We start from the raw sequence: 17,321 nt of genomic DNA, 5'->3' as shown, positions 1-17,321 counted from the left end.
TAAGGTTATGTTACAAACATATTATAAGTACAGTTTTAAAAGAAAATGACTTGTAGCTGGAGTAAAAATCAGTGTCATATGAAAATGCTTACTGAGCTTTATTATTTCCTTCAAAATGCAGATTTTTTTTTTCAGGTAGTGTCTAGCATGCCTTCAAAAATTACTGGCTGACATAGGATTTTTCCTCCTAGTTCAGATGGAGTAGCTTGTGATAGACCTATATACACATCTCCCAAGAGCAAAGAGCTAAATGAAATATAAAAAATCTGTTTAATCAGAGAATTGCTAAAGCAAATAGAAAGTAGAGGTACAAGATTCTAGCCAGAATTACAGAGATGAGCCCAAAGTTCTAGAGCTGCTTCCCCCTAATGGTGTTTGTTGAGAGCAAGGGGTTGCAAATCCAGGTTTTGCCTTAAAGGACTGAGGAGAGCTGGTGGGGGACCTAGAGCTTTTGGATCTTGTGGAACTGGATAGACAAAAATGGAGGCTTGAGGGTCCTCAGGTTCACTGGTTTTTTTCCTTCAAGACTTTTTCCAAATACTGATACTGCATGAGGCAGGAGACTAAAAAGGTAAGCAGAAAGTCTCTGACAAAGAAGAGTTTTCAGCAGTTCGTGGTGCTGGGAATAGCCACAAAGAGTTCATAAATTTTAGGGGCAGGTGGAGGAGATAGAAGCCGGAAGAGCTTTGGCAACCACACCAAGCCCTTTGTTGGAAGTCCTGCAGAGCCATGCCTTAGGAGTATTGGCAAACCAGAGTTGGACTGCACCTGACCAAAACTGCAGCCTAGGCTTGACTCATGTCAGCCTGTGATTGGACTGTCAGACTATCTGACACATGAAAAACTGTGTCCTTTTGGGAGGAACAGAATATCATCTGGAGTCCTTATAGTTTTTTATATTATTTAATTAAAAATAGCCGTACCCAGAGATAGTATCATAACTTAAAAAACAAAAGAAAAATGCAGGTGATCCTAGTATTTAAATAAGAGGCTTTGAAATAATTCTAATATGTTTGAGAAAATCAAGGGAAAGCTGAAGAAAAACAGCTGCAAAGGTAGAAAATTTCACCAGATAATTAACTATTTTAAAAAATCAAGTATAAACTTGAGAACCGAAAAAGACATGAAATTAAAAATGCAGTAGTTGGATTTAACAGCAGACAAAATACAGAAAAAGAAAGTTCGTAAACTAGCTGGAAACTCAGTAGAAAATATCCACTCTGAAGCAGATTGGAAATCAAACGGAAAATTAAAAAAACGAATATAGGATTTAGTGAAAACGTCTAACACTGATGTAATTGAGTTCCAGAAGAGGACAGAATGAGATAGAAGGAACATTTAAAAAGTGAATTGCCAAAAATTTTCCCGAAGTGATTAAAGATGGCAACTCACATATTTAGAAGATCTACAAATGTCAAGCAGAATAAATGCAAAGAAAACCATACTTATGTGTCTAATTTTAAGACAGATGGAAATGGAATACAAAGAGGAAATCTTAAAAGTAGTCAAAGAGCTATCTTACCTTCAAATGGAAAAACAGTAAGAAACTGCCACTTGTGTTCTGAACAAAGAAGCCTCTTGCTAATTTAAATACTAGGATCACCTGAATTTTTCTTTGATATCAGGACACCCTGGAAAGATTCCTTCTGAGCACTGAAGGACAATAGCCGTCACCCTATTTTCCTACACCCAGCAAATATCATCTTTAAAAATGAGGGTGAGGGGCGCCTGGGTGGCTCAGTCAGTTGAGCTTCATCAGACCCTTGGTTTCAGCTCTGGTCATGATCTCAGGGTTGTGGGATCAGGCTCTGAGCTCAGTGGGGAATCTGCCTTAAGATTCTCTCCTTCTGCCCCTCTCATGGGGGGCGGGGTGTCAGAGTGTACGTGTGTATGTGTGTGTGTGTGTGTGTGTGTGTGTGTGTGTTGTGGGTTCTCTTTTTCTCTCTCTCAAATAAATAAATAAATCTTTTTTAAAAAAATCAAAATGGGGAGCCTGGGTGGCTCAGTGGGTTAAAGCCTCTGCCTTCAGCTCAGGTCATGGTCCTGGGGTCCTGAGATCAAGCCCTGCATCAGGCTGTCTGCTCAGCAGGGAGTTAGCCTCCCCCTCTCTCTCTGCCTGCCTCTCTGCCTACTTGTGATCTCTGTCTGTCAAATAAATAAATAAAATCTTTTTTAAAAAATCAAAATAAAAGTGAGGGTGATAGTCCTACCTCCACTGGAGACATAAAGCTGCTAAAGCCCATCCCTCCCACTGATTATAACTGAAAACCCCAGAAAAAATGCAAAAAAAAAAAAAAAAAATCTAAGGGTTCTGAAGAACCAGGCAGATTGTAGGGGGGACACAGATAGATGTGAATCCCCCATTTTCTTTTCTTATGCATCTCTACCCCAAGAGCAGGCTCCAGTCACAGTGTGGTGTGACACCTCTGGCAGATGAAAATTCAAGAGAAAACCCCTGGTTCCTGGACAGAGGAGCCAGAGAAGTGGACATCTGTGAGCTGGAGAGTTTGAGGGGAATCTGAGAGAAGGGGATTCCCAGATTCTGTGAATGGCCAACATGAGTATCAAGCCTAGTTCTTGAGCTGCACATAACATAGGATAAAAGTGAACCAGCAGAGACGAGTCTTACAGAAGTGACTAAGAATTAAGTCACTGTCTACAAAAATTGAAACACAAATTACAGTCTGAACATAACTGAACATAACTCAGTAACAAATCCTGCTTAACAAAAGCATCAGTGTTCTCCAAGATATTATAACAGTACCCAACCACACAGCATAACATTCACAATGCCAAAATAAAATCCAGAATTACTTGATTTATCAAGTAATTGGTTAATTGATAAAACCAGTTCTCAAGGGAAAGACAACCCTGAGATGACCCAGATGTTGGAATTATCCTGACAGAAACTCTGAAGTCGCTATCATAACTAGGTTCCCTGAAGTTAAAGAAAAACACATTCAAAATAAATGAAAAGGAAGGAATTGTCAGCAAGAAATAGAAACTATTTCTTTAAAGCACATTTTATAACTAAAAAAAAAAAAAAAAAAACTCTGAAGTCATTGAATGGGTTAAGTAGCAGAATGGAGAAGATAGAGGAAAAAATCCACTGAACATGAAGACTGAGTAATAGAAGTTATCCAATTAGAAGAACAGAGAGAGAAAAACCTTTTGCAGAATGAACGGAACCTCAGAGACTTGTGGGACAGTATTAAAAGGAATAACATATAATTGGGGTTCCAGAAGTATGAGAGGAAAAGATTGTGGTAGAAAAGATACCTGAAGAAATAAATAATGAAGAAACAAGTAAATAAGAAATAACTTCTCAAATTTGGTGAAGGATTTAGATTTACAAATAAAAGAAGCTCAGTAAACTATAGACAGAATAAACACAAGGAAAACCACTTGTACACACACATAAGCAAACTGCTAAAAAGCGAAAATGCCCATCTGCTAATAAAATGGCTGCTGGGAAGAAAAAATTTAAAAACTTGAAAACTGTTAAAGAAAAATGACACAGAGGAATAAGGATTTGAAAAACCATATATTTTTTACCACAATCCGTGAACCAAAGAATACATGCGAACACCTTGTAATTGTTAAAAGAACTGTCAACCCAGAATTTTATATCCAGTGAAAATATCCTTCAGGGGGAAAGGTGAAATAAAAACATTTTCAGATAAAAGAAGAGAATCCTGGCCAGCAGACCTCTTATGTGAGCTAGGCTAAAGGAAGTTCTTCAGGCTGAAGAAAAATAATACCACAGAGAAAACTGGACCTGCAGGAATGAAGGAGAAATAGAATATGTGGTAAATAGTTAATATAAAAGACTGCTTTTGTTCCTCTTAAGTAATTGCCCAAAACAAAAATTATGACATTATCTTATGGAATATTCAATATATGTCATGTCTTACGGTGATAAAGGGATTCACTCTGCTGATAGTCACTATAGTTACTATATACCAAGTGGTACAGTATAACTTTAAGTAGACTGTAAATGACTGGATGTGTATGATTCCTAGAGTACCTGCTTTTTAAAATATAATGAGATATAGTGGAAAAGCCAATATAGATATTCACATAATCCTAAAAATAACAACTCAACACACACTCAACATGACTAGAAAAAAATAAGTTGTATTATCTGGGCAATAGAATTGTAGATACTTAAATTTTTTTTTCTTTATACAAAAATTCATATTGACTAGATTTTCTTAATGTATGGTTGGTATAACCAGAAAAACATTGAACTTACAGTTTGGTGTTCTCAAGAATGAAAACTGGAAATACATCTCCTTGAAACCTAGATTATTATGGAAAATAATAAAATGTAAATATACATGAAATTTTAAAAGAATAAAATTCAGTTCTAATGGTATCATCCTGGGAGGAAAATGAACAGTAAACAAAGCTTCAAAATCAGCAAGATTATCTAACCAACAGGTCTCTCTACTTCATGTAACTAAAAATGCTATCTAAATGATTTCCCACCTGTGTTTGTCCAAATTAATAGCCCTTGTAAAATTGGTGGTTTTATTTCTATAGACTTAATGTTGATTAACTGATCATTTGGGTGATTAAACATTTCCTCTGCCTTAGGAGTGACATTTTAAATAATTAAATTTAAATATGAAGGAAATTAAGCTTATAATTATGTCCTTAGGATCAAAGTTCTGATCGTACCAGTCTTTCTTCAGTGGGAGCCCAGGATTCCGAATCTACCTCTTTAACAGATGAAGATGTTTGCCATGAATTGGAAGGAGCCACTTCCTCCCAAGAGAGCAGTGCCATTTCAGGGACTAAGGGAATTGATTTCAGCAGAACAAGCCTGGAAAGTTCTGCCTCCTTAGAAGGTTTGTCCAGTTTGGTCCTACTGCATTTATATGTCATGTCTTTACCTTTTTTCCTTGTTTTAATTTTGCAAAAGATTTACATGGCTCCAAAGTCAAAACAGTAAGAACCAGGGCACTTGTAGAACGAGCTCTGCTGTCCATCTCCACCCCTGCATCTTGTTTTCTCCCTGTGCCTAGAAGTAACCATTTTTATTCATTTTGATTTATCCTTCCATTGTTGTTTCTTTAAAAATATAAGGATATCTTCTTACTCAAAAAGTAATGTACCTTCCCATTCTTTGTGTTTTTCATTTAACAGTATATCCTAAAGATCATTCCATATCATCACATTGCATTGTTCCTTACTCATTTTTACGGTTGCATAGTTAATAATCTGTGGATATATCAGAGTTTATTTTAATCACTTCCCTACTGATGGATATTAAGTATCTAGTCTTTGACTATTATAAATAATGCTATGATGCATATATGTCATTATATTTTTGCAAGGGTATCTTTGAAAGATACAAATTCTTCCTTGAAGTGATGCTGCCAAAGTTGCCTTCCCCAGGGGTGTATACTAGTTAGCATTCCCAGTGGCAGTATATAAGAATACCTATTTCCTCACAGCATGTCAACAAAATATGTTGGCAGACTTTGGGATTTTTGCCACCTGATCAATGAAGACTGTATTTCAGTTTAGTTTTCATTTATATTCCTCTTGTAAGTTGAGTAACTATTTATATGTTTAAGGACTATTTGTATTTCTTTTTCTGTGGACTGCCTTTGTCACTTGTTGGCCCTTTTTTTAAAAAAGTTTTATTAGTTCTTATATAGCAATATATAGTCTCATATAATTGCCAGATACTTTCTCCAATTTTGTCAAGTTTTTGTGCGTTGTTTTTTTTTGTTGTTGTTTGGGGTTTTTTGGGGGGGAGGGGTTTGCCACACAGAAATTTTTAATTTTATGTCATCAAATTTATCAGTACTTCCCTCCTGCTTCTGGATTTGGAGATATTAGGAAAAATGTCCCCTTCTCTAGGCTCACCAGTGCTTTCTTCTGACACTTCTTTGGTTTTCTTTTTAGCATTTTCTGAGATCAATAAACTTCCTGTGAAAAGGACTGTATCTTAAATATTTTAGGTTTTGTGGGCCACACACCTCTCTGTCACATATTCTTTGTTATCATTTTCTTTTTCTAACTAATGTAAAAACCATTCTTAGCTTCCGTACACAAGTGCATTTGACTCCCGATTTAGATATTTAATCCATTTGAAATGTATCCTAGGATATGGTATGAGGAATGGATTCACTATAATATTTTTTGATGTGCACCTTTGTACTTTCAAAAAGCTTTTATTGGGGCACCTGGGTGGCTCAGTCATTAAGCTTCATGACCTTCAGCTCAGGTCATGATCCCAGGCCGGGTCCTGGGATCTAGCAGTGCATCTGGCTCCCTACTTGGTGGGAAGCCTGATTCTCCCTCTCTCGCTGCATCTCTTTCTCTCTCTGTCAAATAAATAGATAAAAATCTTTAAAAAAAAAAGCCTTTATTGTAGGGACTTTCAAATGTACACAGAAGTGGAAAGAATAGCCTAATGAGCCCCCATTTGCCCTTTACCCAATTGCAACGGTTATCAACAAATGGCCAATCTTGTTTAATCTTTCCCTCTCCTATAGTCCCACTATTTTTTCCTTGCCCAGTGGATTATTTTAAAGTAAATACCAGACAGCATATAATTTTATTCATCAGTACTTCCATATGTAACTCTAAAATATAAGGACTTTAATGTTTTATATTGTTTAAAAAATGGAATTCAACCAAATAAATTTGAAGATCTAACTAGCTTTACTAACAATTGATGAAACAGGCAGCATCCCAAGAGGGGAGCCCCAAGAACTGTACAAAATGGAAGGTTTTTATAGAAGAAGGATGAGGTAAGAAAGTTATTAGCAAAAGAGAAAGATTTTCCAGGCAAAGTCACTTTCCCTTAGGGGGAAATGCAGGGGGCCTTATCATGCAGATTGCTTCATCTTACTTTGCATGATGGAGGGATGCATGTGGCAGACTCCCAGGCACTGGCCAGAAAATTCCTGACTGACTAAGACCACACTCTGAGCAAGTTGAAACTGCAGTTAGATTAGGTGTTAAGCCCCAGTTGGGAACTCAGCCTGAGTGATGTCATTGTGGGTCAGTGGTTTTTCAAAAAAAAATTTTAACAATTTAAAAAAATTACGTATTTGATAAACTTACTTTTAATTTTATTAATGTTACGCATGTAATGTGTACACTTTTATGTATGTAAATACATTTCAGAAATTGAGGACATCTGAGTAACCAGCACTTAGATCAAAAAACAGAATGCTGACAATATCCAGAACCTCCTCTCATGCACACATCTGGTCACTGCCCCCTCATGGATAAACATTCTCTTCTAACACTATGTGTTAGCATGTTCTGTTTGGAACATGTACAGTATATATCCTTTGTGACTCATTCATATTTTTAAAACATAATTGTAATGCTATTACATTTTTTAATGTTTTGATCAATATAAAATTTCATATCAAATATTTAATTTAAATTTTCACAGTTATCTCATAAATCTCCTTTTATAGGTGGCTTATTCAGTTGGGATCCTGATAAGGTCCACTTGTTGCATTTGGCTAATATGTCTGTTAACTTCCTCTTTGTTCTCTCTTTTTCTCCCTCTTGTCATCCATTCATGAAGAAATCAGGTGATTAGCTCCCTCACCCCTTTTTTAAACTTACAAGAACAATTTGTTGTGCTAAGAAATAAACCTCATAACCTGATTCATATTTATTAAAGTGAATATTCTGTGCTCCAGATTGTGAAAGGGAGGCTCCCCACATAAATGATTTCATTAGTCAAGGCTGATAGAAGGTACAAGAAAGCAATTCTGAACTAGCTTTAGCAGAGAAGGATTACAGAGGGTTGTGGGGAACCATCCAGGGAAGGTACTGCAGTTCGACCAGCTGTAAGCAGATTACAGGTTGTTGGAGGCTTCAGCCCTCTCTGTCCCTCTCAACCCATCTGTGAAGCCGGCCTAGGACCATTGGTGGTCCTCTAGAGCTATCTTCTTTTCCCATTGTCATTTATTTACTGAAGCAATCAGGGCATTCCTCCGGATCATGCTGATTGCATCCCTATGATTGTTAAGAGGGAGAGCTAGGTTCCTTTCTCACGAGTTGAAGAATGAATCTTGTGGACAAAAGGGAGTGAGTAAAGTGATAAAAAGTTTTATTAAGCGGTTATACAAAAAAAGCTCTCAGGAATGAGGTGGGTCCCGCCAGGTTTGCCAGTATGGGCCTCCGCTAACATGCCTTAACATTCTTGTGACATCTCGGTTTGAATAAGGACTAGTGATAACATCTTTAATGGCTTACTTCTTCTTTGGGCTCTGGTTATTCTTGTTCACAATGTTACTGCCATTAAAGACCTCACCTCTGATGCCCAGGACAGGGTGGTCTGGTTTGTTCCCTTATCTCTGGTTTCCTTATGCCTCAGCATTTCTGGGATTACTGTGAGCCTGATCACATAGCCCCCTGCCTATCTCTCCCTACCTAGCCCCTCCTGTCCCTTACTCAGTGAGACCCTTCAGATGTGTATCAGTGGGTCATATACTTGGGGGATAATTGCCAACATGTATCTGGGGGCTGGGGGAGAGATAAAGGAAGTTTCTAAAGGAATTTTTGTATGTTAATGTAGACTTACAGGATGGGGTGGGGGGCTGTGGGTCAGGTGGGATTGCCTTTTGCCCTAGCAAAGTGTCACCATCCAGGAAGTTGAGTCCTTAGAGGAATGTCACTCTGCCCACCTCAAGGACTTGTCAATGGGCTGCAAGTAGTAAGGAAATTTGATCATTTTTCTTCTGCCTTGTTTCCCACACACATTGGTGTTGAGCATGCTTTTTCCTGTCTTCTTTATTTCTTGTGGACTGGCAATTTATCCCATTACTTACTTTTCTTACCCTTACTTTATAAAAATATAAGTGTTCATTCGTAACATTTAGTAACTCTGAGAAAAAAGAGAAAGAAAAAGTATAGGTTACCTCCCAGTTTTATTAACAAGATATAGCCACTGTCAACAATCGATTTGACCACAGAACTCCCCTTACTTATTGTTGTTGCCGTCGTTTTAATACCTACTAATATCCATTACTCTTAAGAATATATCTGGAAATTCCTCATGTTTCAGAACAAGATTGCTGTACCACATCTTAAAAGATCGTGAAAACACAGAGAATTGCCAGTAAATCTTTTTATGATTGGAACTGAAATTAGCTATTTTATATGTTTTAGACCTTAGAACTAAATACATTCTTATATTTTAAACATGGAAAAAGAGAAACTGCAAATTAGTAATTAAAAATAACTGGAATGCCTTGTAGCCTGTACCCACAAAGTACTTCATAAGTGAGTAGCCTGTACCCAAGACTATTTCATAAGTGAGTAATGAGGCTAGGGTTTCCCGCCCCCTCGCATGTGGGAAGCCGTAGAATCAGAGCACATTTCCTTGAGTTTGTACTCAGAACAAAAATGCATGCCTTTTTTGTTTTTCCCCTAAATTACCTTTGCTATTTTGAGTAGAACAGTTGGACATTTTGTCAGAGAATTTACAGAGGTAGAAAAGATTTTCATGGGGCACCTGGGTGGCTCAGTGGGTTAAAGCCTCTGCCTCCGGCTCAGGTCATGATCCCAGGTCCTGGGATCAAGCCCTGAGCCCTACATCGGGCTCTTTGCCCAGCAGGGAGCCTGCTTCCTCCACTCTCTCTGCCCGCCTCTCTGTCTACTTGTGATCTCTGTCAAATAAATAAATAAAATCCTTTTTAAAAAAAAGATTTTCATATCCTTTCTCATTAATTGTAATGGTTTTGCTTGTTTTCTAATAATGAACAGGATCCCTGTCAAAGTTTGCCTTACCTGGGAAAGCAGAAGTGGCATCTTCCTGCAACACAAGTAATACAAATATCTTCCAGAACTATGCAATGGAGGTACGGTTTTAATCCAAAGAGCGTCTTCCTTTATTACTTACGCTACTCCCTCCCTCCTAGAACTTACATTCCCTAAGTATTCACGGTCAGGGGCAAAGTAATAAAAAGTTAAATATGTAGCATCTGAAAATGTCAGAATGTATATTGTAGCTGAATAAATTTAAAATCTCCAGTATTTCAGAATACTGAAGTCATACTACTTCATCTCTGTTTAGGAAAGTCCCATGCTTCTTCTGGGATTTATCAACGTACAAAAGCATTTTCCATTTTCAGTATTTCTAGTTTCCCTTATTATCTCTGTGTTCTTTTTGAACTTTTATTTCACATTTGAACCTCTTAAAAACCAATTCTGCTATGCAGACACGCTTTTGTGATGAGAGGACATGGAGTGTTCTGGCATTTATGTCCCCATTTCCCATCATGTTTTTCATTTCTTGTGTCAGTTTGATGTGGTTATCTGCTGGAGATGCTGCTGTGTATCTTTTTTTCTCACAATGAAAAAGTTATGTTTTTACAGTTTAAAAGTTTTCCCTAACTTTTGTATAGAAATTGCTTCCAGGGGCGCCTAGGTGGCTCAGTCATTAAGCGTCTGCGTCCGGCTCAGGTCATGATCCCAGGGTGCTGGGATAGGGTCCTGTATCAGGCTCCCTGCTCCAAAGGGAGTCTGCTTTTCCGTCTCCCACTCCCCCTGTTTGTGTTCCCTCTCTCACTTTGTCTCTCTCTGTCAAATAAATAAAATCTTAAAAAAAAAAAAAAAGAAATTGCTTCCAAATACATTTTTGAGTGTTGTTGCTTCTTCAGACCAGTTTGCCTAAATTTGGAAAATAGATTTGCATGTAGCTGGGAAATAACTATGAGCACAGATATTACAATTGACCCACGTTTCTCATGGCTTCAGGAATTTCTGTATTTTATTCATGTAATGACAGCATTTACATTCATCTATAGCAACACTTCTTAAACTGTCTTTAGTGACAAACCATGGTTTTGTTGGGGTTTTTAATTTCCAATCTGTCCTGGTTGCTACTCTTGTGAAAATGTGTCTTGATCACAAACTTAGATATTGCAGCAATGACCAATTTCTTTAAGGGTTTCTAAGTCCTCTTCTCAATTTCTTTACTTAACACAAATCAAAAAGAGTTTGTGGACCCACACTTGTCTGGTGACCACACTATGAGTAGCACACAGACCCATAATATGTAATTACAAATACCTATTTTGGGTATTAGTAAATTAATGCTTGGATTTGCTTTTTCACTAATAAAACCATGGCAGGTTTTATAGTAATTATAATAGTAAGGTTCCCTTTCTTAAGTGCAAGTTTCCCTTTCAGGTAAAAACTTTGAAATCAGTTTAGCTGAATGTAATCTATTTTTGTTTGTTTATTTGTTTGTTTGTAAATTCTGAATCCTTCTGACTTACAGTTTTCTAATAGACTTATGGATTGAAGTGGTTTTTAATTCATAATATCTCCAACAGGCTCACTTTGTAAAGTATTGTTTTCTCCCATAGGTTCTTATCTCAAGTTGCTCTCGGTGTAGAACATGTGATTGTCTTGTCCATGATGAGGAAATCATGGCTGGCTGGACAGCAGATGATTCAAATCTCAATACTACATGCCCATTTTGTGGCAATCTTTTCTTGCCCTTTCTGAATATTGAAATAAGAGATTTAAGACGGCCTGGAAGGTAATGATTTGTGCTTTCTTTTTCCTTCATGTTTAAGGATCGTATTTACTAGAATATCTCTTTTCTCAAAAACTTCCTTTAATTCACATTGCAGATACTTTCTGAAGTCAAGCCCATCTACAGAAAATATGCATTTTCCATCCTCTTTTTCAACTCAGACAAGGCAGTCTTGTATCTCAACATCAGCATCTGGTCTTGACACATCTGTTATTTCTGTTCAAGGGAATTTTGATCTCAATAGGTAATTATAATTCTGTGGAATGGTGTTTTAACATGTATTGCACATGTTTCTGAAAATAACAGAAAAATCAGCTGACCATTTAAAATTTCTAGTCTCGCCCGGGTGGCTCAGTTGGTTAAGCTTCCGATTCTTGATTTCGGCTGAGCCCGTGATCTCGGTGTCATAGGGTTGAGCCCCACATCAGGCTCTGCACTGGGCCGTGGAGTCTGCTTGTGATTCTCTCTCTCCCTTTCCCTCTGCCTTGCTTGCACGCACATGTGCTCTCTCAAATTTCCATGTATAATAAACTTATAATCTGAATTTATTTCCCTAATTAAAATAGTATTAAAATTCTCTAATAACCTAAATGTTTAAACAGTTACAGTTTATGCTTTATGAATCCCCAGAGTTTAAGCTGTATAATTCTTATAGGATAATGTTTACTACTGTTTTAAAAGTAAAAATAACACCTGGAACACCTGGACTGGCTCAGTGGGTAGAGCATGTGACTCTTGATCTCAGGGTCATGAGTTCAAGCCCCACGTTGAATGTGGAACCTACTTTAAAAAAAAAAAAAAGTAAATTTTCTATATAGAACACTTGAAGTTCACCGTGAACATTTTTTTCTCATCCCTGTCTCTTTAGAACTTAAGTCAATCCTAACTTACTTCTACTTTGGAATATCTAATAATCTGAGAAGGCATTTAAAGTGATAGAGGAACTGTAAAGTCAAAGTAAGACTTTACAGTAAGCCTAGTATAAGTGAATTTACACTTAAAACAAATGCAGAAATTGACTCCATTTTGGAGAAATGCCAGAGACACCACATTCATAATGGGGCAGGTGAAGTCAAAATGGTAACTGCATGTGCAGGAAAATATCCGAGGTACAGGCCAGCTGGTATGCCCTACCTGTTTGATCCTGAGTGCCTAGGCAGCACAGCTGTAAATCTGTGTGATGGTAGGTTTAGTGGAGCCCTTTCTCTGGCTGGGTCCACTAGCTTGTGACTCCTGAAGGAAGAGGTGCCTCTTTTCTCTGCTTTGTATCCCCTGGGCCTACTGGAGTTCCTGACACATAAACTGTTGTCCATTAACTGTTTTGATAAATGAATGACTTTGGAATACTTAAAGTTCACTGGATAAATAGGAAATTTAACATGATTAGACTACTTAAAAATATATCCTGTTCCCCAGCCAACTTCTGATGAACATCTTCATTTGATTTACTTTGGTATGCATCCAGCTCTGAGTCTAAAGAGCTGGATGTTCTGGATGAAATAAAGTAAATCTAGACAATGATATGCTTTTTTTCCTTTTTTCAATGCCCAAGCAAATCTAAACTGCTGGAAAATACGTGTGCCCGAAGCATTCAGATACCTGCTGATAGATCAAAAACAGCTGTGTCAAAATGTCCAATATTTCCAATGGCCAGGAGTGTTAGTACTTACGGCCCCTTGGATAAGGAAGACACTAGAGGCCAGAAGCTCATTCCTACAGGCAGCCTGCCAACTACTTTACAAGGAGCTACTGTATGTATTTTGGTGTTTTTTTAAATTTGAACATTGATGATTTACATTTGATTCTGTTCCTGTTGTCCTATATAGTCTTATGAGCTTTGATATTATAATGCATCAAGAAGAGTTTCTAGGGCCATGATACAATTCTAGTATTTTCTATTTATATGGAAATCATTGACAGGAATTTTAAAAATTGATTTAGTATAATCAATCTTGTGTTTTCCATTTTTTTTTTTTATTATTCAACAGGATTCTTTAGGATTAGAGTGGCACCTCCCCAGTCCAGATCCTATCACTGTTCCATATCTTAGTCCTTTAGTGGTGTGGAAGGAGCTTGAAAGCTTACTGGAAAATGAAGGCGACCATGCAATAACAGTGGCAGACTTTGTGGACCACCATCCAATCGTGTTTTGGAACCTGGTGTGGTATTTTAGACGTCTTGACTTACCCAGTAACTTACCCGGACTGATTCTTTCTTCCGAGCATTGTAACAAGTATTCAAAGGTATGAAAATAAAAATTAACTAAAAGGCAATGCTACTGTCACCATTGTAATATTTGCATATTCTAAATGACAAAAAAGTAATTTTTATACTAGGTTTTTAAAATAACCATCTGAATCATTAGATCAATAAAATTATTTTCTTTGCATTTACAGATAGTTTTTCTTCTTACAGCCTAGCAGTAAGATAAAATCATGTTTTGTGGCCTTCTTGTAAAATTGACACAAAATGGGCTGTGTTTTGGTTATAATCTCAAGAAGAAACTGTCAATGACTTTAATGAGAAGAGTTTGTGCTTTGGCCCCACTCATGTCTCATACCTCTTTCAAAACAAGCCTTACACATTTTTAGGAGGATGTCTATAATTCCTAGCTCAGTCATGTGCTACCATTCTCCTCAGTCCTTTTCTCTGAGTTTTTGCTTAACATCTAGATAGGTTATTATGTTTACTTGTATTTTTGATCCATTGTTCTATAAAAGTGTTTATTTCTTCATATGTATCACCACCACTAAATTGCAACATCTCCGAGTTCAGGAACTTTTTGTGCCTATTTGTACTCATGTCTGTGATTGTGCATGAGGTTTGGGATTTTCCGCACATGTCCGATGTTTGACCAAGAGGTTAACTCAGTGAGTTATCTAGGGTAGGGTCTTGGTCTGATGTAGAATGAGGCTCCTGGATTCATGGTGCCCTTTTAACTGATCTAAGTATTTGATTAAACCTGCTGCTTCAGAGGGGGCACCTGGATGGCTCAGTTGGTGGTTACATGTCTGCCTTCAGCTTGGGTTATGATCCCAGGGTCCTGGGACTGACCCCCGCATCGAGCTCTCTGCTCTGCACGCAGGGAGTCTGCTTCTCCCTCTCCCTCTGGCACTCCCCCTGCTTGTGCTCTCTCTCTCTTTCAAATAAATGAATAAAATCTTAAAAAAAAAATCTACTTCAGAGATCATTAGCTTCTCAATTCAGCCCATCTTCCTTCAGTAGAGATAAAATGCATACAAACCAGTCATTTTCTGTTCTCCTTTTTCTCTTGTACACATATATCCTAAAAATATATTTATAAGGATCTTTATAAGATATTTACAAAATCTTATCAGGTAAGGGTCATTAATGAATATCTCTTTGTTCTTTAACACAGATTCCTCGCCACTGTATGTCTGAGGATAGTAAATATGTTTTAATACAAATGTTATGGGACAATATGAAATTACATCAAGATCCGGGACAACCCTTATACATCCTCTGGAATGCCCACAGTGAGTGCTCTCATAGAATGCTGACTTCACGTGTGTAAGAGTAATCTCTGCCTGCTTTATTTAGCAATAGTAAACTCATGTATAACTAACTTCTATTTTACTTTACTACTTTTTGTCTTACAGGTCAAAATCGTACTCTTTTGTTTGAGAGTGAGTGTTAAGTTTGATGTTTTTAGTGCAATCTTCCATGGAGGCCAAGGGGTTTTTTGTGGGGGTTTTTTTGTTTTGTTTTGTTTGAGTGGTGCTGTGTATGTGCTGGAGGGGGTTATGTTTTGTGGAGTTCGCTTTTAGCCCATTGCTTGTCCTGGTTTCTTCTTTTTACATATTTGTTTGTTCCCATCCCAGGCTGCTGATTGAGAATTTCCTCCACGGGCTGTCTTAAGGAAAACTGCATTTTTAGTTTTTGTCTGTTTGACGCCACAGAAAACTTTAAGTCTGTTTTCATCATTATTTGTCTTATTTTTTTCCCTTTTTTCCTTTCTCATTCTTAGATTTCTGTTCCTTTATCTGTTGCCCTTAATTTGCTTTTAGTGCTTTGTAACTTCTTGAATAATATCAGTTGCTGCTTAATTTTCTGTCCTTTATACATAGAACATTTCCCTTCATCTGTTCTTTTGTTCTTTCACAGCCCAAAAGTATCCAATGGTCCATTTATTGCAAAAAGGTGATAATTCATTTAACCAGGAACTATTGAAAAATATGGTAAAGAGCATTAAAATGAATGATGTTTATGGACCAATGAGTCAAATTTTAGAGACATTGAATAAATGTCCTCATTTTAAAAGACAGAGGTAAGTCTGCCTTAAATGAATATATTGTTCCTCTAAGCAGATACATATTATTGGCTTAGTAATTTGTTTGATTACTTCATGCTTTTATTAGCATCAGTATTTTTGTACAGAATATAGAGATTATATGAATAGTAATATCTTCTCCACTCCTTTCCCCCCCTAGGAGTTTGTATAGAGAAATACTATTTCTCTCGCTTGTAGCCCTGGGAAGAGAAAACATTGATATAGGTAATCTACTGTAATATCTAACATGTAATGTTTATATGTCATGGTATTATTTTCAAAGTATTTTTGTATTGGTAGTCTTTAGTATTATTTTAATATTATTATTATTTTAATATTATATTAATGTATTAGAAGAATTCTTTCTTTGGTTTTTTTAATTTAATGTAATAGATACTTTGGTCATATTAGTAATAGTAATGATAAATGATAAAAGCTAACATTTTTTGAAGCCTACTGTGTGTCTGACACTGTAGCAAGTATTTCCCAAGTATTATCTCCTGTAATTCTCCCAAAAGTCCTATGAGTTAGGGACTGCTGTCATTTCAGAAGGGATGTAAGGTAGCTATCTATTTCAAGAGACCCCAGACTATTTTGATTGGTCATCTCCTTCTCCCAGTGATTGTGCTGGGCTCCGTTTAAGTTGCCACTTCTAAGTCTCAGGAAAGGGCAGGAATAGCCCCTGATAGAAAGGAAAGAAGAAAGGGGTGGCTGTTAGACATTGAGAGATTGGAGCAGAGTTTAGGCATTTTATCTGAAAATGTAATTTATAATGTAAATAAGTTGATGAAAGTGACAATGATACATATTTAAGTCCTCTGACGTTGAGTGGTACCTTACGTGGGTGCCCTGCTTAAGTAAACCCACTCCCAGTTAAAGAGAGAATATGTAATCAGCCATAGTTTTTAGGTGATTGTATACTGTCTTAACAAAAACATATCTGGTTATTTAGCGCTAGTCAACACTTTGGTTGGCTTTTTTTTCTTTCTTCTTCTTCTTCTTCTTTTTTTTTTTTTTTAGATTTTTAAAGATTTATTTACTTATTTGAAAGAGAGAAATCTCACAGAGGGGCAGAGGGAGAGGGAGGGAAATAGATTCCCAAATGAGCATGAAACAGGACACAGGGCTTGATCCCAGGACCCTGAGCTCATGACCTGAGCTGAAACTGAGAGAGTCAGACCCTCAACCGACCCAGGCGCCCCTCACAATGATGACAGTATGTAATAAGCTTATGTGCCCTGTTACAAGTCGCTCAGCCAGACCATATGGAACATGAATAGGGAACAAGGGCACTCCCTGTGGTGCTGGCTTCCCAACAAGTTCATTAGCAGGTGGGAAAGAGTAAGAGTTAGTGAGGGAATTAGAGGGCTTAGAGCAGCCATCCCTAACTGGGAATCTCAAGGGGTATCAGGTGCCTTCTGACCAATGGTGACCTGTGTCACTGGGACTTGTCAGTCTTGATGCCAAAAGAGAGCTTGTAGAATCCAGAAGCAATGA

General features: G+C 37.3%; 1 protein-coding gene across 13 annotated transcripts in view; it reads left to right on the top strand.

Annotated features, from left to right (window-relative positions):
- Positions 1-17,321, top strand: part of DENND4A (DENN domain containing 4A) — a 144,612-nt gene that overhangs the window by 118,198 nt on the left and 9,093 nt on the right. For 8 of the 13 annotated variants that reach the window (XM_032342915.1, XM_032342914.1, XM_032342913.1 and 5 more), the window contains 10 exons: positions 4,664-4,853; positions 9,754-9,848; positions 11,361-11,536; positions 11,631-11,777; positions 13,086-13,284; positions 13,522-13,776; positions 14,913-15,030; positions 15,154-15,180; positions 15,659-15,821; positions 15,985-16,049. In XM_032342915.1, coding sequence (XP_032198806.1) covers positions 4,664-4,853; positions 9,754-9,848; positions 11,361-11,536; positions 11,631-11,777; positions 13,086-13,284; positions 13,522-13,776; positions 14,913-15,030; positions 15,154-15,180; positions 15,659-15,821; positions 15,985-16,049 — 1,435 coding nt within the window. Of the gene's footprint in view, positions 1-4,663; positions 4,854-9,753; positions 9,849-11,360; positions 11,537-11,630; positions 11,778-13,085; positions 13,285-13,521; positions 13,777-14,912; positions 15,031-15,153; positions 15,181-15,658; positions 15,822-15,984; positions 16,050-17,321 lie in introns of those variants that run through there. The other 5 variants (XM_032342919.1, XM_032342917.1, XM_032342916.1 and 2 more) reach the window with 3 other exon arrangements.

The sequence above is a fragment of the Mustela erminea genome, chromosome 5 (assembly GCF_009829155.1).
Source record: "Mustela erminea isolate mMusErm1 chromosome 5, mMusErm1.Pri, whole genome shotgun sequence".
In the NCBI taxonomy this organism is placed as follows: domain Eukaryota; kingdom Metazoa; phylum Chordata; class Mammalia; order Carnivora; family Mustelidae; genus Mustela; species Mustela erminea.
This window is presented reverse-complemented; position numbering and strand designations above follow the sequence as displayed.